The following is a 26,105-nucleotide window of genomic DNA, read 5'->3' as shown; positions in this document are numbered from 1 at the left end:
TAAGCCATGCTTTCCAGTTTTGTTTTCTTGAACATCTTCACCAACATGTCAAACTCCTAATCACTGCCCATGTATGAACATATTTACACACCTGTTTTCTACTTGGGCAATATTTGCTACTGATCTTCATAGCTATAGGAAGGAGGAGCACAGAGCTATAGTGCAAACTGAGAAGTGCTAACATGACATATTATCCTATTTGCAAGTCAGCCTGTGAAAGCCAGCCTGAGTTTCTATAAGCTTAGACAGCTAATGTTTTTCAATTATTTTTTTATTGTTCTGAAATAAAATCCTTACTTAAGATAACCGTGCTATCAGCAATGATGAAGCTAATCAAATAAAAAGAACTTTAAAAGTATTGCACTATCACTTGTCTAGGAAGAGTTATTCAACATGTATGTGCTTGCACCTATGCATACTCTCCTGAGTATGGGAATTATAAACACCAAAGTATGCAAGCGTGTTGTGTTGGCAGCTCAAATATCATGAGGGCAATAAATACAGTATAAAACAAGAGAGTGGCTGTATTGATGGACTGTGAATCTTACATGTGTATGAAAGGAACTGTTGCTCTGCCAAGGGGGTCAGAAGTATAAAAATGTGATAGATGCAATGGTTTGGTGGTGATTCTAAACATCTGCAGATATTTGGGGGAGGGGTGTATGGAGTAAGAATAATATAGAAAAGGCTAGGAGGAGCAAGAAATAGAAGCCTCCTACCTCTAGGCCCAGAGTGATTTGGCATATGGAGGATAAAAGTGCCACACAAAAACCTGTCAAACACAAACAAAAAACAGGTACTTGGAGATGGTCAGGAATCCAAAATAGAAAATAGAATTGATGTGAGCTAAATACATATGTTCTCAGCACTGTATCCTGCAGTAGTGGGAGCTTACTGTCTTCTGGGGTTGTTCTGTAACACTTAAACCACTTAAATGAATTGTTCATTCTCTATTTCTCTTTTGAACCCTTCCAGGTAATTGGATGTCTAATGTCTTTTATATAGCTAACCCCTGTATGTAGGGTCAGTACAGAATGTTGATAGAATACATAAAGGGCTTCCTCAAGGAAAGAAGGGGAATGTAAAATGGATGGGGGCCATATCCTATCACTACCCTGGCTCCTAAGAGCTCCCAGCTTCACACCTCTTGGTTGGTTGAAAATGTTGCCATCTTTTGGTTTCTGTGCTCCATAAATTTGCAGCAATTCTGCTAAAACGCCAGGCTCTTCAACATAAGATAGATATTACATATGGTTTTGATTGGCCTTAGAAATTTCATCTCTGCTTGAAAAATACCAATGATGTTCCTGTATCATTTATTCTCAATAGTGGATTAATTAAAAACTGTCCATAATTTTATCCTTGGGATCAGATTGACTTATATACAGTGATTAGTCTCCTGCCACAATATTATATTTTATTGATTAATATTGATTTAGTAGTGCTATGTCTTTAAGTATAAATAGCATTGTTGTATTTCTTCTTAAATAACCAGAGACTGAATTAATTATGAAGGTTTTCAACCTGTCATAGAAATAATTAATTGGCTTCCTCTACCTTATGATTTGGAATGTTTATATAGCACAAAAATGCTCTTTTCCATGACCTTTTCAATTATGTGGTGAGAACATGCTTCCTACTTCCTACATCTGAATTTCAAGTGTGAATATTTTCAGAAATTATGATATCAGAATTCTTTTCCTTAACTTTCTAAATACTTAGTCTTTGTGTCTTTACCCCATGCATTTTGACCCCATTCATCTACCTTCCCTTCATATCCACCCTCTGCCTTTGCAACCTCCCCGGCAAAATAAAACAAAATTTAAGAGAAAAAAAAAAGAAAAAAGAAAAATCTCATCATGCAAGCTATAATGTGACACCTCGAGTCATACAGTTTTCCTTTCTATCCATGTATCTTTAATTGCAAGTGTTCATTGCAAAGAGTCACTGATCTTGTTCCAGGACTCTGGTTTTGCTACACTGTCGGTGATGAACGCTCTCTGGAACTCCTTTTGGATATCCCATTGTTGCCCTGTGTTGTGGAGATCCTGCAGCTTCGGGGCTTCAGGACTAGCCCTTCCAATGCTCCAGCAGTTCATGGATGGGTGGATGTTGGGTGGACCAACTCATAACCCTAGTTCTGAGCCTGGGTAATTTGCAGGGTTGGTCAACCTACCTGTCAAACACAAACAAAAAGCAGGTACTTGGAGATGGTCAGGAATCCAAAATAGAAAATAGAATTGATGTGAGCTAAATACACATGTTCTCACCACTGCATCCTGCATCACTCTTCTCCATCACTACTCAACCAGGGTGAGCTCTCTGGCATTACCTTGTCTAGTTCATCCCTTGCAGAAATGAGCGAAGGTCGGGCCAGTTCTCCTGCTTTCATGCTCTCAGTGTCAGCCAGTTCACAGCAAGGCCAGCTCTATTTTGATGCCCAGGAGCGGTGCAGGGGCTGCTCTCCTGCGTGCTGCAGCTGATGAGCTATGTTGTATGGGAACAGCTCTCCCAAGCCACCTACCTCAGTCTGTTCTTCACCGCTTTCACTTATTCAGATATGTCCCTGTCCACAGGACGTAAATCTCTCTCTCTCTCTCTCTCTCTCTCTCTCTCTCTCTCTCTCTCTCTCTCTCTCTCTCTCTCTCTCTCTCTCTCTCTCCTCTCCCATACCATTCCATACATTTACTCATAATAGTGCCTGTGCCATCAGGCAGGCCTATGTTTTCTCCTTGGAGCCCGGGGCAGACCCTGGCTTGCATGTGAATCCTCTTTACTGGTTCAGTCTGTCATGGAGCTTGGGCAGGACTGTACTTTCTCCTACTTACCAGAATTCTTACACCAGTACTATTCACATACACATTCTACCCTCACTTTTAATCTTTTCTACAGCAAATGTTTAGTTTAATTTTCAATTTTTATCTTTGTTGCAATTGTATTAATTTGTACTTATTTGCAAGAGATGTAAGATTTCTGGTTTCTTAAAAGTAATCATTTTTCATACTTAATATTTAAAAGGACACTTACATTGAAAACTAATTTGGAAATTTAAGAAACCACAAACAATTAGAGATTTCACTATTTTTATTTAAAAACACCTCGAGTCATACAGTTTTCCTTTCTATCCATGTATCTTTAATTGCAAGTGTTCATTTACTCATTTCTACTGAATGTTTTTATTTTCTAAAATGTTTAGTTCTATTTGAATATCATTTCTTTCCACCTATTTTTTTATGGGAACATTTCAAATTTTTAAAATATAATTATTTAATAGAGTGCTTTATTGGCTTGCCTTCTTTAAGTCTTTTATTAGTTAGATTTATTTAACTTTATTTTGTGTATATGGGTGTTCTGCTTGCATGTATGTCTGTGCTCCACATGTGTACAGTGACCCTAGAGGCCATTGGATTCTCTGGAACTGCAACTACCTACAAATGGCTGTAAGGAGTCATGTGGATGCTGAGACTTGAACTCAGGTACTTAGGAAGAACAACAATGCTCTTAACTTGCCAGCCCCTCTATTTAACTCACAAACAGCCCTTTAAGTATCAATTTACTTTGGCTGTAATTCTAGGTATACCTTATAAGTTTTCACAGACATAATTTTAACTGCTTACCAAATAACTATTGGCCATTTTTCCTACAAATGGTAAAATAACATTTTGAGAAAGATACTTTGCTTTTAAAAATATTATATTGATGATATTATAAAATTTGAACTTTGTGTGTGCATGTGTGTGTGTATGTGTGTGTGTGTGTGTGTGTGTGTGTGTGTGTGTGTGTGTGTGATTTACCATGATACATGTAAATTTAAAAAAGGTTTTGACTATTTTTGTATATATATGCATGTACATGTATGTTTATTTTGTGTATGCATTTGTTCATGTGTGAGGGCATATACATGCCTCAGTGTGTATGTGTATAGGTCAGATAACACCCTTGGGTGTCGGTCCCCCACTTACACTTGAGGTGGGGGTTTTTCCCATTTGCTGCTGCATTATATACTCCAGTTAGCTGGGCTACAAGCCTCTGGGAGTACCCTGGATACAGCTCTCATTTCTGTAGGATTGCTGGGCTTACAAGAAAAGGGCTACTGTAGGATTGCTGGGCTTACAGACAAGGGCTACTGTAGAAGTGTTGGACTTACAGACACAGTCTATTATGTCCAGCTTTTATGTGGGTTCTAAGGATCCAAATTTAAGTTATCAGGCTTGTACTGATACATACATACACTGTACCGTATGTGGCTATGTTGAAGTTTACTTTTTCTGTATGAGACAAATATTACCAATACTATAGTAATTGTTGAGAAAGATATTCTCTGTAGGCAGACTATAAGATGTATAAATAGTAATAGTTTCATTTACTAATTTCAACGATGGGATATTTTAATTAATTATTGGTTTTCAAGATAGGATCTTGCTGTCTATCCCTGCCTGGAATTGTAATCCTCCTGTCCCAGCCTCCTGAGTGCTGGAGTAACAGGTGTGTGCCTTATTGCTTAAAGATTATAGGCTTAAGACTTGCCTAGCATGAGTGAGGCCCTGGATTCAATGCTCAGTACTATAAACATACAGAGAGAAAGAGAGAGAGAGACAAAGAGACACACAAATAATTAAGACTCACCTAATAGCTTGAAATCTGCTGGTAATAATAATGTCATAATTTTTCCCACAATAAGTATGTACATATTAGCTCTTCTTTGCCATTTAGGAGTTTCACTGAATTTTTCTATTTTCAGTGGTTTTTCTATCTCTGTATTATTATTATGTCATTGTCATTGTAATGACACTTATTGTACTTTGTCTTTGGCCTCAGGTTTTTTCTGTTATGCATTGACAACTTTGGCTCAGCTTAATTAGTTTCCTTCTTTTTTACAATTAGTTCATTTATTTCTAAATTGCTTTCATTTGTATTCTTGTAAATAGCAAATGGGCAGTCTGGGGATCTCAACTCAAACTGAAGTCTTTTCCCAGTACATAGCAGATATTCAATGAAAATCAGTAATCTGGAATGACATTTAAAGTTGCTACATCCCCATTTCATTTTCTGTTTCATTTTAGGTGGGCCATAAAGCATAAAGGGATAAGAAAACCTGGCCAGTGGAGACACTCCAAAGTTGAGAATCCTCTGTGGAACAAGCTCATGTACATGTGGCCAGTCCTTCCTAGTGGCCAGCTTAATGAGGTTGTATAACTTAGCATATATATATATATATATATATATATATATATATATATATATGTGTGTGTGTGTGTGTGTGTGTGTGTGGTGTGTGTGTGTGTGTGTGCCAGTATCTGGTCAGCCTTCTGAAAATGCCATGTACATTTTGAATTTCAATATTAAAAAAAAACTCGTTATTTCTGTTGATTACTGAAAAGAGGTACATAAATCTTTCACTGTGGAAATAAATTGATATGGATTTTTCTTGTAATCCCTCAAATTTTGCTTCATATACTTTGAAACACAGGTTTTAGGCACACATATGATCAGATAGTATATTATAGTCAAATTTGTCATTATGTAGAAACACTGTCTACTTCTAATAAAAGTATCAATATTCGATGACATTAAAAGCATTCCAAAATATTGGTCATTATATGTCTAGTATGTTTTCTTTCCATCATTTTACTCTTTGGTTTTGCATATTCTTGGAATGGGCCCAATAATCAACTTAGCAAGTTGGCCTGACATCACCCTTGTCTATCCTAACTACACATGTACCTGAATTTCTATTGTCTTTTTGTTTTTTCATGCCTTATCTTCCCTTCACCCCAGGCTTTTATTCTTTTATTGGGGCGTTTTTGTCCTGATAGGTTTCTTCATTTACTGGTTTGTACATTGTTCTTTCTATTTCCATTCTTTGGGAGGGGATAGTATTATTTTAATTACTCTGAACATTCCAAATTGCATAAATAAATTAACAAAATGCAAAGTCAGTAAACATGTTTTGTCTTCTCTCAAGTAATAGGAATATTGGAATAGCTAATGTCAAACTTATGATTTCTGATATGAGGAATTACTTATTGCCGTATGTTTAAGTTTTATCAATAAAATCTCCACAAGATATTAACTTTTTGCATGCTGTCACTATGTATTTCCACTTCTCCTAAAGTTTTCACTGTACATCTCAGGTCCTCCCTGTAAGGTTACTTTCCTTTAGGCCTGCATGCCTTTCATTTAGTTAGTACCTAATAGATAGGTGTCACCTATCTAAAAATGCCTTTACTTTGCCCTTTGAGTGTCAGACTATACCCCCAAATTCTTTGACCCTTACTTGTAAAATGAAGAGAAAGAACTGAGGCATTAAATTAGCTAGAGTCAGATGGATGGACTGCATCTTCAAAATGACTGTTTTTTGGGGGTCCCGCTGCTTCTTGAAATGTTTGGGGAAGAAAGTACTTAGCAAGCAGGGAACTCAAATTAAATACAACCCATTTCACCTCAAGTCTGTGTCCATTTCATTTGAAAGACCCATATTTCCATATCCTTCTTCACATAATTGGTTTGGAAGTTTGACATTCATATTGTGGAATTTAGAAGCCTTTGGCATGTGTTCATTAATTTTATTCCTGATTTGATCTCCAAGTTTATGTTCTATCTATTGTTTGTAATGTATTTAAGTGTCCAGAAGGAGAATAGGGAAATAGATATGATCTCTGACCCCCAAATCTTACAGTTTAAGTATAGACTGCAAGAGAAGAGAAAATAAAGCATTAAAGGAGGCCAAGGTGATGAATAGAGAGTGAAGTGAGCAGAGAGACGAAATTCACATACAAGTGTGTCCAAACAGTAAATGTTGAGTGTTGAGGAAAAGTGAGTCAGGCTTGAGAGCCTGACTGGACCTGAAAATTAAGTACAATATCGAATCTAGGAAAACCATCTAACAATCACTGAACTAAGTGAGTGTCCAGTTCTTTTAATTTCATGACAAGAGCTATTCAAGATACAATGATGAAAAACAGAAAAGGTAAGAAATGCAAACACTATGGAAATATAAAGTTATCTTCACAGTGTCTAAGGCTGCATATATGCTGAAAAATACTGACAGCTGGTCTGAGAATCACTCCTTGCTGTCACCACATTTCAGATACTATTTATCCTAAAAGGAAACTATAACATCTAATAAAATGTAGTTAATAAACTACAAAATTTCCTGTATACAATAACATCAGTGTTTTAAAACATATTCAATCTGATTAAAAATGGAGAACTTATATATTCTTTGGGTTTATTCTAAATAAACCAATAGTTTTAGTTTGTTTATTTTATTTAGGAATTGTTTAGTTTATTTAGGAATAGTTTATAGGAATGAATTCTCACCTTATTTTCTCAAACCTTGAAAAGTTATAAATTGAAAAATACAGTTCTACATCTTCAAAGACAAGGAGTAATGAATTTTTCCTACTCAAGGATGAAAACATTATAGAGTTAGAGAGTTTAAAGAGGCTTGAGATTTTGGTATGCATTACAAGATAATGATCTTAAAGCTGCAGAGTTAAAATACTTTCTGTAAATGGAGTTCTTAATTGGTATAAACAAAAAAAAAAAGCCCAGAGTCAGATATTGAGGAAAATGCTGAGAGATCAGAGAGAAGAAGGAAGAAGCCAAAGCCAGCTTTCCCTCATTAGTTTCCCAGGGGAAAAGAGAGTTCCTGTTTCTTCCTGCTTATATCCTCTCTTTGCCCAATCATCTCACTTCTTGTCTCTGCCCAGCCATCTCACTTCCTGTTTCTGCCCAGCTATCTCACTTCTTATCTGTCTGTACAGACCTCCTGACCTCTATGGTTAACTAGTGGCAAGCTCTGTCCTTTAACCTTCAGACAAGCTTTATTTGTACAAGCAAATTATCACCACAGCATGTATTTGGATAGACCAATAATAGAAGAAAAGTAAATGTTCGTGTTTTATTAATCTGTTGAGATATGACTTTTTTCAGTGACCAAAGATGATAAAAGGCATACATAATGGGGATCTGAAGATATTAGGCAGGGCACTGTGTCTACATATGGAACAGGAACTCTTTTACCAATGACGTACAGTCCTCTGAAATGTCAGGCAAACTAAGAAACAATTTTAAAGAAAGGAAAGGGAGGGAAACACACCTGAAATGAACAAGCTAGAGAATTGAAGATTTGGTTGTCACTGACAAACAACATGGGGGCCAATACTGTGGGGAAGCTGGAGTATTGACTGACTTCTGATCCGACACATCTCTATGTATGAGATGAGTAAAAAGGAAAGCAAGGGGATTATCCACTTAAGGGAGCACTGGGCCCATCAAGGGTCTCCTGACAATGCAGCTGTGCTGGAGGATGGCCTGAACACAGAGAAGACCAATAAAGAAATGAGTGGGAAGACCAGAATTCCAACCGAGAAAATGGAGGGGGAGAAACAGCCGCAGCCAGTTTAATTATCCATATTTGTGTTGTCTGTCATTATCCTGAGGCTGTATTTCCCTATTTCCTTGGATGGGAAATCAGACTTGATGGCAAACCCCTAGCACTTGGAAAGCTGAGGCAGGAAGATTATGACAAGTTTAAGATCATTCTGGGCTGGTACCATGTCATCCAGGACTACATAGTGGTACCTTGTCTCAGAAAAACAAACAAAAACCAAAACCAAATAAGCAAACAAAAACAACAACAAAAAACTGTGAGAACAAGAATTAAGATAGTTTTTGTTACCTCTCTCTCTCTCTCTCTCTCTCTCTCTCTCTCTCTCTCTCTGTCTGTGTGTGTGTGTGTGTGTGTGTGTGTGTGTGTGTGTGTGTGTAAGATAACACAGAAACACCCAGATATGAAAAATTAGCTTTCCAAATATCTGAGCTACTAACATCAATTCTTCCTTTTATGATACTTTAATCCTTAGGTGGGTGAGATGGCTCAGCAGGTAAAAGTGCTGGTCACCAAGGCTGATGACCCGAGTTCCATTCCCAGGACTCATGTGGTAGAAGGAGAAAAATGACTCCTGGTTGTCCCATGACCTTCATAGGAACAATGTGGCATGAATGTGCATACACACACACACACACAGAGAGAGAGAGAGAGAGAGAGAGAGAGAGAGAGAGAGAGAGAGAGAGAGAGAGAGAGAGAGGGAGGGAGGGAGGGAGGGAGGGAGAGAGAGAGAGAGAGAGAGAGAGAGAGAGAGAGAGAGTTTTTAGCTTATTCCTTCTACCTAGAAATCACAGAACCCATTTAAAGGTAGAAGGGCATCCATGGCGCTGAACAAATGTCCACAGTGGCTACCACTGTTAGAGATGATTTGGAAGCTAAGTAGTTCAGAACCCTCTAGGTGCTAAACTATCACATCTCAGATTTGTTCCTCAGAAATATACTGTCAAATTTACTTTTGTGTTGCTATGATATTAACCAAAGCAACTTATAAAAGACATTTAATTTGGCTTATGGTTTTAGAGGGTTAGAGTCCGTGGTGACAAAGGATCAGATCAGATCAAAGGAACAGCTGAGAACTCATATCTTGATCATAACCATAAAGCAGAGAGAGAGAGAGAGTTAACAGGGAATGGTGTGGACTTTTGAATCCTCAAACCCCACACACAGATAGACCTTCTCCAACAAGGCCACACCTGATGGTCCCTCCCAAACAATTCCCAAATAGGAACCAAGCATTCAAATATATGATCCTATGGGAGCCATTCTCATTCAAACCACTACAACCAGGTATGAAAAACTCTTAGTTGCAAACCCTCCTTCTATAAATTGAGAAACACACAGGCTAACTGTGAGAATGTTAGTAATTTTACATCCAAATGTCAATGTGGAATTAATCTGTGTGTGCACATGTGAGGTGTGTGTGTGTGTGTGTGTGTGTGTGTGTGTGTGTGTGTGTGTGTAAATCAGAGAATAATCATGGGTTATAGTCCTTAGGGATTGTCTATTTGTTATTTTTACAGACAGAGTTTCTCATTAGCCTAGGATTAAAAACCCAGAAAAACTAAAAACTGATGAGAACAGTATCCAATTTATGGAGTTAGGAGAATAACAGTAAGAATGAAGTTAGGAATTAGGTAGCAGGCTGGAAATATAGCACAATGGTAGGGTACATGCTTAGCATGCATAAGGCTCCATGTTTGACCACCAATACACCAAAAAAATGCAAAAAGTAAGAAGGAAATAAAATAAATTATGAAATAAAAAACTGACAGACTAAATGGCACATGTACACAGAAACATCAAAACAAACAAAAATCTGTTCTTTGACAATATTAATAAAAATATATACACAAGCCGTACTTCCTAAGAAAATTTGGATAAGATGAAATAATACAAAGAATAAAAGAAGATGTATATGTATAGCTGCTGAGAGATTAGAAAGCTAAAGGGATATTATAAATAACTATGTGCTAATAACTATAGTAATTAATAAAATGGTCAAATTCTTTGGATAAAAGCTCATATATTAAAAAGGAGTCAAAAAGAAACCAAAAGGGCTGGGGAGATAGCTTACTGGGTCAGGTGCTTGCCACCAAATCTAAATGACCAGAGTTCCATCCTTAGGACTCACATGGTGTAAGGAGAGAACTGAACCACCTGGTAGGTAGCTCTCTGATCTCAAGCACACCATTGCACACCCAAGGCACCCTCCCAATAAAGAAATAAATTTAATTAAAGAGAGACAGAAAACCTGAGTGGTCTACCAGTAATGGGAAAGAAATGTTAAAAGTCAACCCCACAACTCCGCAGTGGCCTAGTTTTACTGATTCAAACAAAAAACATCGAAGTATCTTCCAATTCATTTCACTATTTTTTTCCATTTGCTCTATATGTTCCATTTAATCTCTGTGGATAGCAATTGTATTTCCCAACCATTCCAGGTGTGCTTATGAGCCATCCTTTCTTTCCTTATTTCCCACATATCATGGTCCACTAATATTCATATCTGATATGCACACTTCTACCAATCCTTTGCTACACTAAGGCCAGCACTCTTCCCAATACATCTGTACCCCCAGCACCCAAACAAACAAACAGAATAAAACAAAATACCCCAATTGGATTGACACAGTATTGCAACTATATCCTAAGACTTTAGGACTGCAATGTGGCCTTACTGAGTTAGGGTCTCCTCTTGTGAGATCCCCTACACATCCTACCTTCATTACGGTGATTTTCCAGTTGATGTCTAAGTAAGTTATCTCAAAAGTATAGATTATTCTGTCCAATTTATAGTTTTAATTCTGTGCCTAAAATAAATAATCAGTAACTATTTGAGGAGTGGATAAATTAATGAGTAAAAGTTTAGATGAGTAAATAAAAATTCACTAAATTCCACAACAGAAATGTCTGAAATATATTATTTTTTCATCATCTTATTCTGCTTTGAAACTCCCCCATTGTCGTCTGCCCCTGCCACCTTGATCTAGTTTAAGATGATATAATTTCAGGCTATGGTAAAATTCTTTTTCACACATTTTCATTTCCTTCACACTGACTAAAAATACTTCACACAAAAGCAAAACCAAAGATACTTGAGGTTAATTCACTTCTACTCTTCTAGAATGTTTCTTTCCTTTGATACTTTAAAAAATGATCAATTTTGAATTTAAAAAGTTGGATACTTTTAAAACAGTGAACCATTTTGAATTTAAAAATATCACTGGATTCTATTTTACGGAAAAAAAAACCTATAATTCTTTGGAGCAGCTCAATTAATTTTTGCTGAATGAATGAAGGATTAAAGGTACAAAAGACTCATATTTTATTGTTCTTATATTCTTTCATTTGTTTTTGAAGGCGTTTGACTGGCCAATAGAAGGTCTACTGGTGCCAAACAGCCCTCCCATGAAGAGGCCAGCTTCTAAGACACCAGAGCAGTGTGCCCCTATGAGACTCCGAATTCTGAGGAATGGAGATAAGAAAAACAGCAAATCCCTCGTTATGGGCCCAGACATCTTACCAGGATGGAAATCACAGTAAGAGCAACAACTCATTGACACTCACCTTTGAGTACACTCTCCAGGTTCTGTAGCTGTGAGTCTTTGGCTAGAATGATTTCTGGAGGGATTATATATGTATTTACAAAAGGGTCCTATTTGAAAATGAAACAGACACATGATTTTATTTAGTTTCTAAGTCAGGAGCTTATACTGATCTCTTCTGTGTTAGTACACACACAAATAGAAGAGTTTGAAGGGTGTCGTGGCTGCAATTTATACAGTTCTCTCTCTGTTTTCAATTAGTACTTTAGTTCAAGTTTTACTAGTGTATGTAGACACAAGTGTAGTGGCATCTTGTTTAACCAGTGGATTTGCGATGGTGGCTGCATCCTAGGGTCGTGTCTTCAGGTGTGCCACGTGACCCCTTTTAAGGAAGAAGAGGGACTGGCTCTCTCTCTCTTGGGTTGCGGTTAGAGCATTCAGAAGGGCACAGACCACATCTTTAGGAGAGAGAACCAACATGCTTGGTAAATTTAGCTTTTGAATTGCTCAATGATTATTGTCAATAATTTTCTGGTATTTTTGGGTTATTTAAGACACACAGTACTAGGGAAGCATTGATTTGTAGTCGAAAGTTACCCTGCACATAAAACCATCCCAAACATCCTGTATGTCTCTACCACTGGAGACAAGTCACCTGCCGTATGTTTCTATTTTATGGATTGTAGAAGAGCTTTGATGGGAAGAATGAGTTAAACACATTGTTTCTCATATAATTACCGGCAATGTTACCTCTTGACCTTTCTTCTGGGATATTTAGGCTATCTGAGGCTGCCGATAATAGTTTAATATTACTCTCTTCACATCGATTAAATATACTTCATACATCACTGAACAATGAGTAACATTCAGATTGGCTGTCCACTGAACTGCCTGTAAAGATGATAAAGTAAAAAATTAATCTTCAAAGTAAAGTCAAGCCTGAAATTGAAATCTTTGACGCATACATCTCATAATTAGCTCATTCTGCTCGATGTAAGATGTGAGGGTAATGCCCTTAAAGAGAGCATGGCTTTTCTCTAAATGCTCGAAATTAACACTTCCTTTCTATCCCTCTCTACATTTATGCTTTTCCCCCCTATTTTGTACCTTTAATTGTAATTATATATTATACACAGATAGCATCCTATCATCTTAGTGTTTAAAGTGCTTAGCTCAGTCAAGGAATTCAAAAGTATTTTGAGAGACTGGCAAATTTGAACAAATATCTTGGCAGAGAGCGTGTGAAATGCCCATAGTCTGAAATGCTTTGCTCTTAACTAGCATGAAATGTATTTAATTTTTTAAAGTTGAGCTATTGTGATTATGTATGTATGTATGTATGTATGTATGTATGTATGTATGTATGTATGATGTTTGTATGAATGTGTGAATTGCATTCTGGAGTAATGATGGGAATCCATTTTAGCACCATCCTGCTCTGGCCACAAGCTGTGCTTCAGCTGTGTAACAACTCACTGTGGACGATTTCGAGGGTTTGCTATTGGTGTTGGTTCCACCATCTACGAAGCTTGAGGAAGACAGCCCCGGCCTCTCGGCCTCTCTGTGTCATGATCACCTGCTGTGCGGTTGCACACTTCAGTATGCCTGCTGCCTGCCGGGTCACATCAAGGATCAAAGCATTAGAAGGCCACTTTAGCACCACCATTAAAGGCCTACAGGGAGCGCCACAGCAGCGCTCCTGAATGATTAGCCATGTTTGAACCATTTTTCATTTTCTAAGATACAGTGATTATAAAACTACACAAAACAGCTCTCTGACTTCAAAATCGGAATGAAGATACATTCCGATCAAATGTTTGTTTTCCGGTCATCATTGTTTAAAATTTGTTTAGGGTTAGATTCAAAATAGAATCATTAAGTAAATAAAACATTACAGAGAAAAAATGAATGTCATCTTTAAGTTTTTTAATTTACATTTTAGAGTGTCCAACACTGTGGGAAAAGGATCAGAATATTGCAGATTTTCTTTTACAAATCCTTCACAGCATACAGGTTTCTTTAGCAAGCCATATCATTCAGTATACAGTTTGAAGTTTTACACTTAATTATGAAATATGAAGTTTAATATTTAATTGTGTTAAAATTTGAAGTTTTATATTTTAAAGAAAGGCAGATTATTGGCAGCAAATCATTATAAGTTAAGCTCTCCTCACTTTTCCACATGTTAGCGTATGCTGTACCTAGTCAAAAATGTCAATAACATGCACATGCCTTGAATTGTATGTTGCAGAACTGTTAATGCTGAAAGGAAGGAGAAAAGCCATGCTGCAAACTATTCTGAAACAGAAAGAAACCAGATTGAATTTCACCACCTTTTGGAGAGGTAAATGTTTACTATTTGAAATGCAAATGTGCTTTGCATTTGAATGCTCACGCCTAACAGAGAGCACACAAAACATTTCTATATACAAGTCATAAATATAATGTCTGCTGACATTTTTAATCGGATGTTGTGATAGGAGGTCAAAGCTAATTTATAAAACCTCCCTCCAAAATGCAAAATTGGAAAACTCCAGAAACCCCAAAACCAGAATAACAGAGGCCTAGCATTTGAATCTAGATAATCAGACTCCAGAAGATACATTCATTACAAGGTGTTAGAAGTCAGTTGTTTTCTGCTCCACACTTTGATTCTGGCCAGCAAGGATGCTGCAAAGAGAAAGGAGTGTACAGAAAACTGCTTGTCTCAGCCCTCTGCAGCCTACCTGGAAGGGCCAAATTCAGCTCTAAAACTAGTGTTTCAAAACAGGATAAAGGATAAAGAAAGATTAGTTAGCCACCCATTTTCCCTTTCCTCTGTGGCCCTTCTGTGAGTCCGGCAACAAAGGCTGATTTACCATGGACTTCACCGTAACCACACGGAGGTGCAAGGACATCAGTCCAGGGAAATGAGAAGGCATTGCATTAGCCCTTTTGTTATCAGTCAAATAGAAGCAGGGCAATTCCACCCACTGCTGTGAGTGAGGGACTTCACTCTGTACACTGCTCCATCAAATGGAGCATGAGACGATGTACTTCTTACTGGCTTATTTCCTTTCAAGACCCGCTCAAGGACATATCTGGTCTCATTATCTGCTTAATTGCTGCATGCTGATGAAGGAAGTAGGAATTAGAAATGCTCATGCTAAGTGCAGCTAAGGAGCACCAAGTCATTTCTAGCTCGCTACAGTGGTGCATGTAGCAAAAGCAATGCGTGCCGAGCCCTTCATCCAACAATAGTGTTTAGGAAATGGCCCACCTCATGTTAGCTCTACTTCTCTCTGCCCAAGGTCTAAGCATAGCCAAGGGCAAAACACCTACTACAATCCCTTCAGTGGCTCTCTGTGAACTAGAACTCCAGCTTGTCGTTCTAGAATCCTAAATACCTTCAAGCTGTTCCTATCTTCTTTCCAGGCTCATCAGATTCCCCCAACCCATTCACATACTCAGGCCCAGCCTTAACTCATCTATTTTATTTTTAGTTTTTGAGAATTTCATTTCTACCTTCCTTCTGTCCCCCAAACTCCTCCTCTCCTGTCAAGTTCATGGACCTTTCCTCTATTTCTTTAACTGTTATTGTTTTACACACACACACACACACACACACACACACACACACACACACACACACACACACGAGTCCCTTTAGTGTTCTTCCTGTGTACATGTGTTTAGTGATGATCACTTGGTATTGGATAGCCTATCTAGGCACTCATCTCTGGAGAAAACTGATTCTCCTCTCAGCAGACACTGATTGGCTTATAACTCTTTATCTAGTGTGGGACCTTCTGGAATTTCTCCCATCCATATTGGCATATTATTTGATATGGTCATTATGCAGGTATTATTTAACCAACTATACTGTTGATATTTTCATGAGTGCTACATCATGGTCATGTCTAGAAGACACTGTCTTAGCAGGTATCCATGTTCTCTGACTCTTGCAGTCTTTCTGCCTCCATCTTCCATGGCATTTCCTGAGCCTTAGGTTGTGTTGTAGATCTCCCAACTAAGGCTACACACTCCATTGCCACTTATCCTTTGCATTTTTTACCAGTGATGGTTCTTTGTAGTAGTCCCTGCCTACTGCAAAAAGAAGCTTCTCTGATAAGGTGTCGGCCTTACACTTAGCTTTGGGTATGAGGTTCAGTGCTTAGAATACAGTTAGAAATTATATTGGTTCAGAAAAACATCAGTAGTAGATTCTTCTGTAGGGTTCATGATCTCTCCAGCCATGGGGGGTTAGCTAGGTTTACAATACTAGGCATGGTTTCCCTCCTATTGAATGGGCTTTAATTCCAATTAGACTAGCTGTTAGTTACTCCCCAAGGTAAGAGTCCCATTGGAGGTATCTTACTGGACAATTATTTACTGAAGCCAAGGCTTTATAGTTGGGTGGGATTATTAATGCCTTACATAGGACTTTCTGATATTATGAGAGCTAGCCCTCAAGGAGGAGGCTTCTATGTCAGTTACAACTCGATTCCTCCAAGTTCTGTGTCTGAAGTGTAAGGTGTCTTCTGCAATTGGGTCTCACTTTTGAGTTCTGAGGAAACCTAGGGCAAGAGCAATAGTCTGTGCTATTCTAGGAGTCTCTTGGAAATGCAGGGCCAACAGCTCTAAAAGGGGTTTTCAATGCCTGGCATAGGGGTTTTGTTAGATAGTCTATGGCTCTTGGGGAAAAATATCACCCCATGTGGTGTAACTACATTTGGACTATATAAATGCATATATGTGTACATTTGTATTTTTAAGAAAGCTTATAAAATAATGTTTCCCTTACTGTCTTTTCACACATCCTTAGTGTTGCCTCTTCTTCCTCTTTCCTTCTGTATTACTCCCCTTTCCCTTCCCCAGTCAAAGTCTTGTTTGCCCCTCCCCTTCCCCTTCCTTCCACCATAACACCCACGATGTCATTCTACTCTTAATGAACTCCTATTAATGCTTTCAAGTCCAAGCCAATGTCACTTACTTAGATAAAGCCCCTGCTTTATCTACTGTTTTCCTTTGTTTTTAAAAGACACTGGCCATTGCTTACAATAGCACCTACTCCATTGTGCTGTGCATCAGCGGATGGCCTGTCTTCACTCTTGGCTAGATAGGTGACTCCTCCAGGAGTCAAGAAGGTATGTCATTCATCTCAGTGCCCACAAAATATTGCATGAAACTGAGGAGCAGGGAATCATTGATAACACTGTTTTCTAACCAGGCCAAAACCCTGGTTTCAGTCACTTCTAGGAGAGGAGGAAGAGAAACTGCTGGGTGACAGGTGTGGCTTTGGTGACTTTGGAGAAAGCCTGGAACTTCAACTGAAAAAGCTAAGGAATGTATTTTAGGTAAAAGGATGAACATGAGTTAAAGTCACAGAAATGGCCAGATGTAGATAAGCACGGGCTGAGAAAGTTTGACTTTCTTAAGTCCATAAACCAGAGACAGGAACTGAGAGTCAAAAGACACACTGGCTCATGAGGCCTCATTAATGGCCAGGCCTTGGTTTCTTTTGTTTTCTTACATTGAAAACTGTCTATATGCAAAATCAATTTATTCGTCTCTTATTACAGATGCACTGAAATTTTAAATTTACCTTCTGCTGCTCGGAGACTTTTCAATGAAAAGGGGAGGGAAATTTTTTCCCTGAATGACCTACAGAGAGATGAACAGGTAACCAAGGAGAGGGTGGAATTGGAAATGTGAATACATGAGCACTAGAGCTAAGGAAAACACCCTTCAATGCTTCCATCCTTGCCATTCTTGGGCTCTACTATAGAGCCCAAGGCAGGCCAGTTATTCATCACTTCTGATTTCTATATCTGTTGCTGATGGAGATAGATTCCTAACTCTTTTTGAAATCTATATATAGTTATTAATGATTTTCTTACTAAATCACTAATTTCCTCAATTTCTCAGATAAAAAAAAAGGTACACCCTTTCATATGTTCTACTTGGAGTCTAGAGGAAACTGAAAAATGGAAGGTCTCACACAGCCTAGTCTTTCCCCCCACCCCATTTCTGGATTTAGAGATAACAGCATAAGTAAAAACATTCCTTTCCCTGACTGATGCCTGAAGTTCCTTGAATAAAGAACCAAGCTCATGCTATTGTACCAAATCTCCAAGCTGGACATGGTGGCTCATGCCAGTAACCCCAGTACTCCTAGAATCTGAAACAGGAGAATTGTGACTTCAAGGTCAGTGTTAGCTGTATAGGAAGTTCTGGGCCAGTCTGGTCTGTGTAGGGAGATACTGTCTCAAGAAAAATCAGCACGCATGTGTGTACACACACGCACACACACATACACACACACACATGCATACATGCATGTACATGTGACCAAAGCAAAAACAAAAAACAAAACAAAAAAAAAAAACAAAAAAAGCTTGACTAGGGCTCTGAAATCTGAGGACCTCCTGAGAGAGTTTGAAAGCCACCTATACTGAACAGAGTGAGAGGCAGCAGGTGAGGAGGCCTGGCTCTTTGGCAGTTTTTTTTGTTGTTTTTTTCTTTCTTTCTTCTTTTTTTTTTTTTTTTGGTTTTTCGAGACAGGGTTTCCCTGTGACTTTGGAGGCTGTCCTGGAACTAGCTCTTGTAGACCAGGCTGGTCTCAAACTCACAGAGATTCACCTGCCTCTGCCTCCTGAGTGCTGGGATTAAAGGTGTGCACCACCACTGCCTGGAACTTTGGCAGGTTTTATGTGGAATATGAATTCTATCATTTCTAAGAGTTTTGTGGGTTTTTAATGTTTCTGCTTGTACAGAAACAGTTGTTTGTTTGGTTTTGTTTTCTTTTTTCATTTGGAATTTTGGGAAGACTAGCTTAAAATAAATAATACCAAAAGATAAATAACTGTAGCATAAAGAGAAGTATAGAGAAGGCACCAGGGCAAAGGGAATATGGGTAGAAGGAGGGTGAGATGGAGTTGGGAGTGTGTCTTTAGTCACCAGGGTTTAACTCACCACTCTCAGAGTGTGAAGGTTGTAATGGGAGTAATTATTAGATTTAATGTCTGCAAAAGAATGGGAAGCCTCTTGTTCAAGGAGGGCAATGCCTAGGAGGAACTTCAGTGTATCCTCATCCTCATGCAAAGAGCTAAATGATGAGTGCATGGTGATGGCAAGAGGTAGCAGTGGGGTTCTCTTCAGGCTGGGTTTCAACATGACATTATTTTTCCTCTCCTTTAAGGGGATATGCCAGGTTTGGTGGCATTCCCACACTCCCAGCAATCAGGAGACTTGGGCTGGATGATTTTGAAGTGCAAGGCTAGACCAGGCTATATAGATGGACACTGTCAAGGGGAGGGTAAGAAGGATAGAAGGAAGGAGAGAAGAGAATGTATTTAAGGGCATTTAAGGCATAGGTACATGGAAAATGAGGAGAAAAGTGCACATTTGTTGTACATTTTAATATTGTTCAATAAACCAAAGCTACCTTAAAGAAGACATGTTAATTCTATATAATTTTAATTGAAATAGAATTCTACAAAGTTTTTAATTAAAATAAAATTATGTCACTTTCTCTCCTCCTTTTTCTCTCAATCACTCTTCCTCAAAACTCCCCCAAGTCCCTGCCACTCTCAAGTTGAGAGCCTTTTATTCTCTGATTATTATTATTTTAAACAAATATGCTTGAGTCTATGTATGTATGTGTATGCATAAACAAGACCAGAACAATGGCAGTATCAACAGACATCAAGGGAACAATTTTGTAGAGCCCTACCCATAGACTAAGAACTGCAGGCAACTAATGACCACTAGGAGAAGGAGAATTAGCCTCTCCCAAGGTTGAGCTCCTTATTGGTTGTCTAATTCAGAGTCACCAGTCTTGAAACCATATACATATAAACAGCAAAAACAGATCCAGGTGTGTGTGTGTTTAAAAAATCTTGATTTTTAGTTATGTGTTTAGTTTTGTGTCTCTGTATGGGGTTTATACATACATATGCTGTGCCCCTGGAGGCTATAAGTGGGCATTGTATCCCCTGAAGCTAATTTAGGGGTGGTGGTAAGCCACCTAACATGGATGCTAGGAACCTAGCCCTGCAAGAGTGGTACCTGTTTTAACTGCTAGCCATTGATGCAAGGGATCTTTTTTCTAAGAGAGGACAGGTAGTGAAGATGTTAGGCTTTGGTGACAATGTGGTCTCTACTGCAACACCAGCATTACTGATTGCATGTGAGCAAATGGGCAAGCCTCCTTCCCAGTAAAGCTGTATTTACAAAAAGCACCAGCAGCTCCCATCTGTGCCTTGGTCACCGTTGGCCAGCCTCTGATTATACTTGTATTTTAATCCCTCCTTCTTTCCTCCCCTTCCATTTTAAAAGACTAATTTTTTTATTTGTAAATGACTACAGCCTCATAGGAGTTGCAAAGAAGACGTGTAACATTTTGTTTTCTGCTCTAGCCATGTTGCACAAGATGCTGGCATCACTAGCAAGCCACGAAAGAGGTCCTGGCATCAAACAGCACACACACAGTTGAGGCTTTGCCGCCTGTAGTGTGCTATGCAGAACTGGTGCCTCTGTCAGTAGCTTGTTCCTTTTCATTACTGGGTGGTATTCCATGATACAACAGTTTGGCTATTCACCCTCTGGAAGGTTCTGACTGCCATGATTTCTTCTATTCTGGGGTGTTTCTTGAATAAAAGTGCTTCAATCCCTTACACGCCAGATCCCTGACTCATTTCTTTGATAGGTATATGTTTCATGTGGAGAACACTGGATTAACCCTGACCTCTCCATTGCTCAACAAAGGAAGCAAGTCTTCCTCAGGAGCCTTGAGCTTGATGTTTCCAAGATTAAAACCTTTTGCAGCATGCGCAAGGTGGAAGGTAAGCTTTGAAGTTACCTTACTTTGACACCCCAACACACTGGATGTCATTGCTTTATACTGAAATCATATTTATTCAAACAACCCATGTTTCAGCCCTGCAATTTGCTGTTTAACTCTTTAGCCTCATTTATTAGAGTATATTTAACAGAGTTGCATATTTTGTTACCTACAATGCTTCAGAAGAGCAAAAGGATTAAAAAAAAAACTCAACACAATTCCTTTTATGTTTTACATATATATAATTTGTGAGCCCCATGCATTCCCATCAAGGAAAAATGGATTACATGTCCAATCATGTTTTCATGCTGTACCATTTGTTTATGTAATCAGTCTCTTAGGCAGGGCCTTAGAACTCTGTAGTCTGCAGAGTCCCACTTGGCTGAGAGGAAAAAAACTTGGGATAGAGATCCTCTTGTGCCTGGCTTCCCAGAGATGTCAATGCCTGGGTCACTTGTATTTGGTCATTTGACCTGGATTGGACTTTGAGTGAGCCATATGCTTCCTACCTGGCTCAGTCTCCTTCCTGCTCTGACTTGCTCTCTGGAACCAGGCAGTGGCAGCTGGCTTACCTCTGACTAGAGAGCCTCCTTATCCTTGTGTGTCAACCACTTTGCTGCTTGACAACTGATAGGTCCTAGTTACATCTCCAGAAAGCCAAGTCCATATGCATATAGCCATGAAAGGATTGTGTTATGGAGGCCTGATGTTTCCCTAGTTTCTGCAGTGAAGCCTATAAGGAGAAATAGGATTCCCTTGTGGTGGTTTTTGGTATTCTCTGCCTTCTACCTCTTTCCCTGAAGGCCAACACTGAAGTAAAACTCTTTATACACTAACTAGGAGAGAAAGGCTTGTGGGAAACGTATGCATCGGTGCTGTATTTCTTGGCTTACATGGTGGTTGTCTTGGGACAGGATGCTGTTTGGATGTCAGAAACTGTCATTGGCATCTGGTGAGACAGACTCACTGGTCAGCTAAACTAGCCTAAATCAGTGAGCCCCAGTTCTCCTTGGGGAGCCCTGGCTCAACAAACAAGGTGTTGGCTTCAGAGGAACAACATATGGTTGATTTCTGCCACCCCCTCAACCCTGTTCCTGAGTTTGGACTTTCACTTTTTCTCTTACAACATCTTTTTCTTCCTTGTGAGCTGCCTCTTTCCTTTATCTAAGTGAGGAAAAACCATTATCCCACACACACAAAGTTTTACACACATCTTTCACAGCATTGGATTTCATGGTTGAGTCTGAATTCCAGATAACAATCTAAAGACACATATGTAGATACTATAGCTTATTTGAATAACTGGAATAGAGAATAATTAAATTAACCTTGGGAATAACTGTTATTAGTACTTTTGTCTAAGTATATCTTAAGAGGAAGGAATTGGCCAGCATCCAGTTAAATAAAGTTCAACTTCTTGTTTAAAGGATGTTCAAAGGGTAAAGGTTTCATACTTGTGGGAATGTGTATTTTGGATTCCTGATGCTCTTCGGTCAAGACTAATATGTCTTTGCAATTTGTTCGTTTCTTCTCAGCTCTTGTTTTAGAAGTCCAAGGTGACCTTGTGTCTGGGGGTAAGCTTGCTGTGAATAAACCTGTAGTCATTCTTGAAGAAGAGAAGCAAGTGAAAGGACCAGAGGGAACTCAGATGCAAAATGCTGCTTTAATACCAGGAAATGCTTCCAGAGACACTCTGTAAGTAGTCACTGTGGCCAGAAAATGGACCAGTGTTGTGTGGCCATAGCTCTTCCACCTGAGGCAGCATGCAGCCCATTCAGGGAACTCAGAGAAATTTCTGAAACTCCATCACTTTAAGACACAGTATTTACTTACTTTTTTTGACAGATTAGTGGAACTAGAGCTTTAACCATCATCTTCATCTACTTTCAGTGATATTGCCACAACGTGATGATTCTTTAAAGACATTATCTCAGCATTATTCTCTCTGTGTGTGTCTCTGTCTCTGTCTCTGTCTCTCTCTGTCTCTCTCTCTCTCTCTGATTCATCATGTTTTTTACCAGCCAACATTGAATCATCCTAAACTATTGAAATAACTTTCTGACAGGTCTCCATCATGTCATCCTTTCAAGTCCTCTAAGGTCCATCTGTGGACAGTTATCTTGCTGACATGTCAGCTTTTCCCACAGTGCTTCAGTGAGCACCTAGACTGACAAGTTGAGTAATACTCTGCCCTCTGCCAGCCCCCAGCCCTGCCTGTCAACAACCTCATTTGTACCTCATGGTCACTCCCATTTGGCACATGTCTTCTTGCTATCATACCAAGTTCTAATAGGTGACAAGCTGGGACCTGAAGGTAGCATATTCCTAAGGTTCACTGCAGATACTTCTTTCTGCCTCAAGTTCTCTCTCTTGTCACACACCTATCTGTGGTGACTTCCATACTTTTCACACTGCTACACATGGAGATGTCCTTGTGAGACCCCTTCTCCCTGATCTTTCTTGTCCCACATGGGGCCTCAGTGTGGAAAAGGACTCCACACCACATGCTCTGCAAAGGCAGAATAAGGGAAAGATTGAGTTCATTCCAGACCAGAGCCTAGGGACAGTCAAAACTCTTTTATCCTTGTTATAAACTTACTTTTCAATTTATTAATTTTGCATATGTGTGCCACAGTTCAGGTGCAGAAGTCAGAGGACAAGGGCTTCATTATCTTCTTCCACTATGGGCTGTAAGGATCAAACTCAAGTTGCCAGTCCTGGTAACTGGTGCCTATACCTGCTGAGCCATTGCTGGCTCACCTTGTTACTAACTTGTAGGAAGCTGGTTTTAGGAATCACATTTTTCAATCTGACAAGTGATTCATCTAGTCCATTTCTTGAAGCAACCACAGGCTGTTTTTCACGTGTAGCATCTCCCATAAAATTTAGGTAATTGGACAGAAGCTTTCCTAACATTCCTTCCATTCTTCTAAAGAATGCTTTCTCTGGCCTCTGAGATACCAGGCTGCACTTAGACGAAATTGAGTGAGGAAAAAGAACCTTTTGAGAGCAAAGTTCTGCTTTGTGAACCAGTCACAACAGGGCCTGGAGTTCAAGGCGAGGGAGCTCACAGTACCCATTATATAGTGTGGGTTTCACTCAAACACTCAGGTGGGTTTTGTGACCCAGGCTCTCCAACACTCCTGAGTCCAGGGTGTCACTGGCTCACAGGGCAGCTCATTCTGCTTTGATGACTGCACTAACTGGCTTTGTGTGTCAGCGTGACACAGCTAGAGTCATCAGAGAGGAAGGAGCCTCCATTGAGGAAATGCCTTGATGAGATTCAACTAAGGCTTTTTCTCAATTAGTGATCACTAAGGGAGGGCCCAGTGCATGGTGGGTGGTACCATCCTTGGACTGCCGGTCCTGGGTTCTATAAGAAGCTGGGCTGAGCAAGCCAGGGGAAGCAGGCCAGTAAGTAAGCAGTTCCCCTCTATGGCCTCTGCATCAGCTCCTGACTCCAGGTTGCTGTCCTGTTTGAGTTACTGTTCTGACTTGGTTCAATGGTGAACAGCAATGCTGAAGTGTAACCGTTTCCTCCCCAACTTTCTTTTGGCCATGGTGTTTCGTCATACCAATAGAAACCCTAAGACAGATGACTAACTCTTAGAAATCTCTATCCCTTGAGCCTAGGCTTCCCTGTGATGAACTCCACTTCTAGCTGACAGGCCTTTAGGCCTCACTTATCAGTATACCTAGCTGTCCCTCTTTGAACATCACTTTCACTAGTTCTTTGATCTTTGTCTGAGGACATTATCTTCTGTGTACATTTAATTGCGTTTATTTATTTATTTTTTTATTTAGTATGAAAAGTCATGGGTTTGGCTACAGTGTTTTCAAACGTTCATCCCAAGAGTGCATATTACTCTTGCTCACCTCTTCCCCTACTGCCCTCCTCCACCCCCCTTCTTGCTCTGCTTTAGTCACCTTCTTCCCAAATGTCCCCGTTGGCCTTCCATGTCACATATCCTTCACTACCTTCTCTCATGTTCCTTCCTCCCTCTTCCGGAAGATGTCCTTGATGACAAAACTCCATGTTAGAAATCACCGTGCAGTTTGTCTGGAATCCCTCGGTCTGCATCTTCAGAAGATCTAGCGTGTGAGAATTGAGATGATTTAAGGAAGGCATCCATCAAGCAAGCTCTAAGAACATAAGTCTAAAAGGGATCTTTTCTTTTCTTTTCTTTTTGAGATTATGATTTAATTACATTTCTCCCTTCCCTCTCCTCCATCCAAGCCCTCCCACAAACGCTGCCTCACTGTCTTTCAAACTCATGGCTTCTTTTCTTTCACTATCACGTGTATGTTTGTACATATATGTATGTACATATATGTTCCTAAATGTAACCTGCTCAGTCAATATGTTACCTGCATGTTTGTTTTCAGGGCTGAAAGGTGAGTCTTTGTCCTTGCTGCCTTCTGAGGAGAGATGTGTGCCTACTTCTGTAAGGAGCAGTGTGAGAAAGAGCCTGGTACTGGGCTCGGCACCCCTGCTGATGAAGCAAGTTCAGAGCACAGAATGTGGGGACGACCTTCTCACTTTCTCACAGTACTGCAGAGATTGTCCTTTCCTAACTTCTCAGCCCTGTGTGAAACTACCTCCCTAACCTCCCACTCTGTTGTATCAGCATCTTCCTGTTCCTCACGAATCAAATGTATTCTTGATCTTCTAAGTTTTAGTTACTTATTTGGTTCTTACAGAGCAGACTTCTTCATGGCCCTCAGAAGTTTTTGTTTCATTTTCTTTTTTTTTTTTTTGGTCCCTCAGTTTTAAGATGGCCACTGAGAGGACTCTTTGGCTCCATTTCTGAAGTATTGCAGATCCCATCACAGTGACTTCCCATTGCAGTATTCTGTTTTCTTCCACAGGGGAGCAAGTTGTGGTTATTCACTTCCTTGTTTGCTATTTTTCCATTTCCCCACACAATGTGAGTGTCATGTATCATGAACCTAGACCTTACCTATCCTGTTTTTAATGTACCCAACATGAAGTGTACTATACCTGGCATATACTAGATGTTAGATAAATATTGGTGAAAGGGATGAATAACTAGTGGGAGATGCTTCTTATGAATAAGCAATTTGGTTCATTAATTATTTAAACAAGATAGATTCTTTAAAGGCTTTTCTAGAATTGACTTTACTACATTTGACTTACCAGGACTAGCAAAGCTGTTAAATTCCATGTAGACTATAGGACACCTGTTTGTGAGGTGAGGGTGGAAGTATAACACAAAACATAAAAGACCCAGAGACTGACATTGGGGTTCAAGCGTCAAGCTGGATATCAGAAAACAAAGCAGCTGGCCACTAGCTTCTTACCTCTACTTTGGGCTGAATG

The 26,105-nt window shown here is 39.3% G+C and overlaps 1 protein-coding gene across 2 annotated transcripts in view; it reads left to right on the top strand.

The window, feature by feature from the left end:
- The first annotated feature begins 5,151 nt into the window (after positions 1 to 5,151).
- Dcdc1 (doublecortin domain containing 1) overlaps positions 5,152 to 26,105 on the top strand; it is a 62,542-nt gene continuing 41,588 nt past the window's right edge. Inside the window, exons 1-5 of one of the 2 annotated variants that reach the window (XM_035446859.1) lie at positions 5,152 to 5,187; positions 11,756 to 11,934; positions 17,502 to 17,601; positions 20,630 to 20,765; positions 22,300 to 22,459. In XM_035446859.1, coding sequence (XP_035302750.1) covers positions 5,152 to 5,187; positions 11,756 to 11,934; positions 17,502 to 17,601; positions 20,630 to 20,765; positions 22,300 to 22,459 — 611 coding nt within the window. Of the gene's footprint in view, positions 5,188 to 11,755; positions 11,935 to 14,191; positions 14,285 to 17,501; positions 17,602 to 20,629; positions 20,766 to 22,299; positions 22,460 to 26,105 lie in introns of those variants that run through there. The other variant, XM_035446858.1, reaches the window with a different exon arrangement.

Source organism: Cricetulus griseus, chromosome 6, assembly GCF_003668045.3.
Source record: "Cricetulus griseus strain 17A/GY chromosome 6, alternate assembly CriGri-PICRH-1.0, whole genome shotgun sequence".
In the NCBI taxonomy this organism is placed as follows: Eukaryota; Metazoa; Chordata; class Mammalia; order Rodentia; family Cricetidae; genus Cricetulus; species Cricetulus griseus.
Note: the sequence above shows the minus strand (reverse complement) of the source record. Positions and strands in the feature narration are given on the sequence as shown.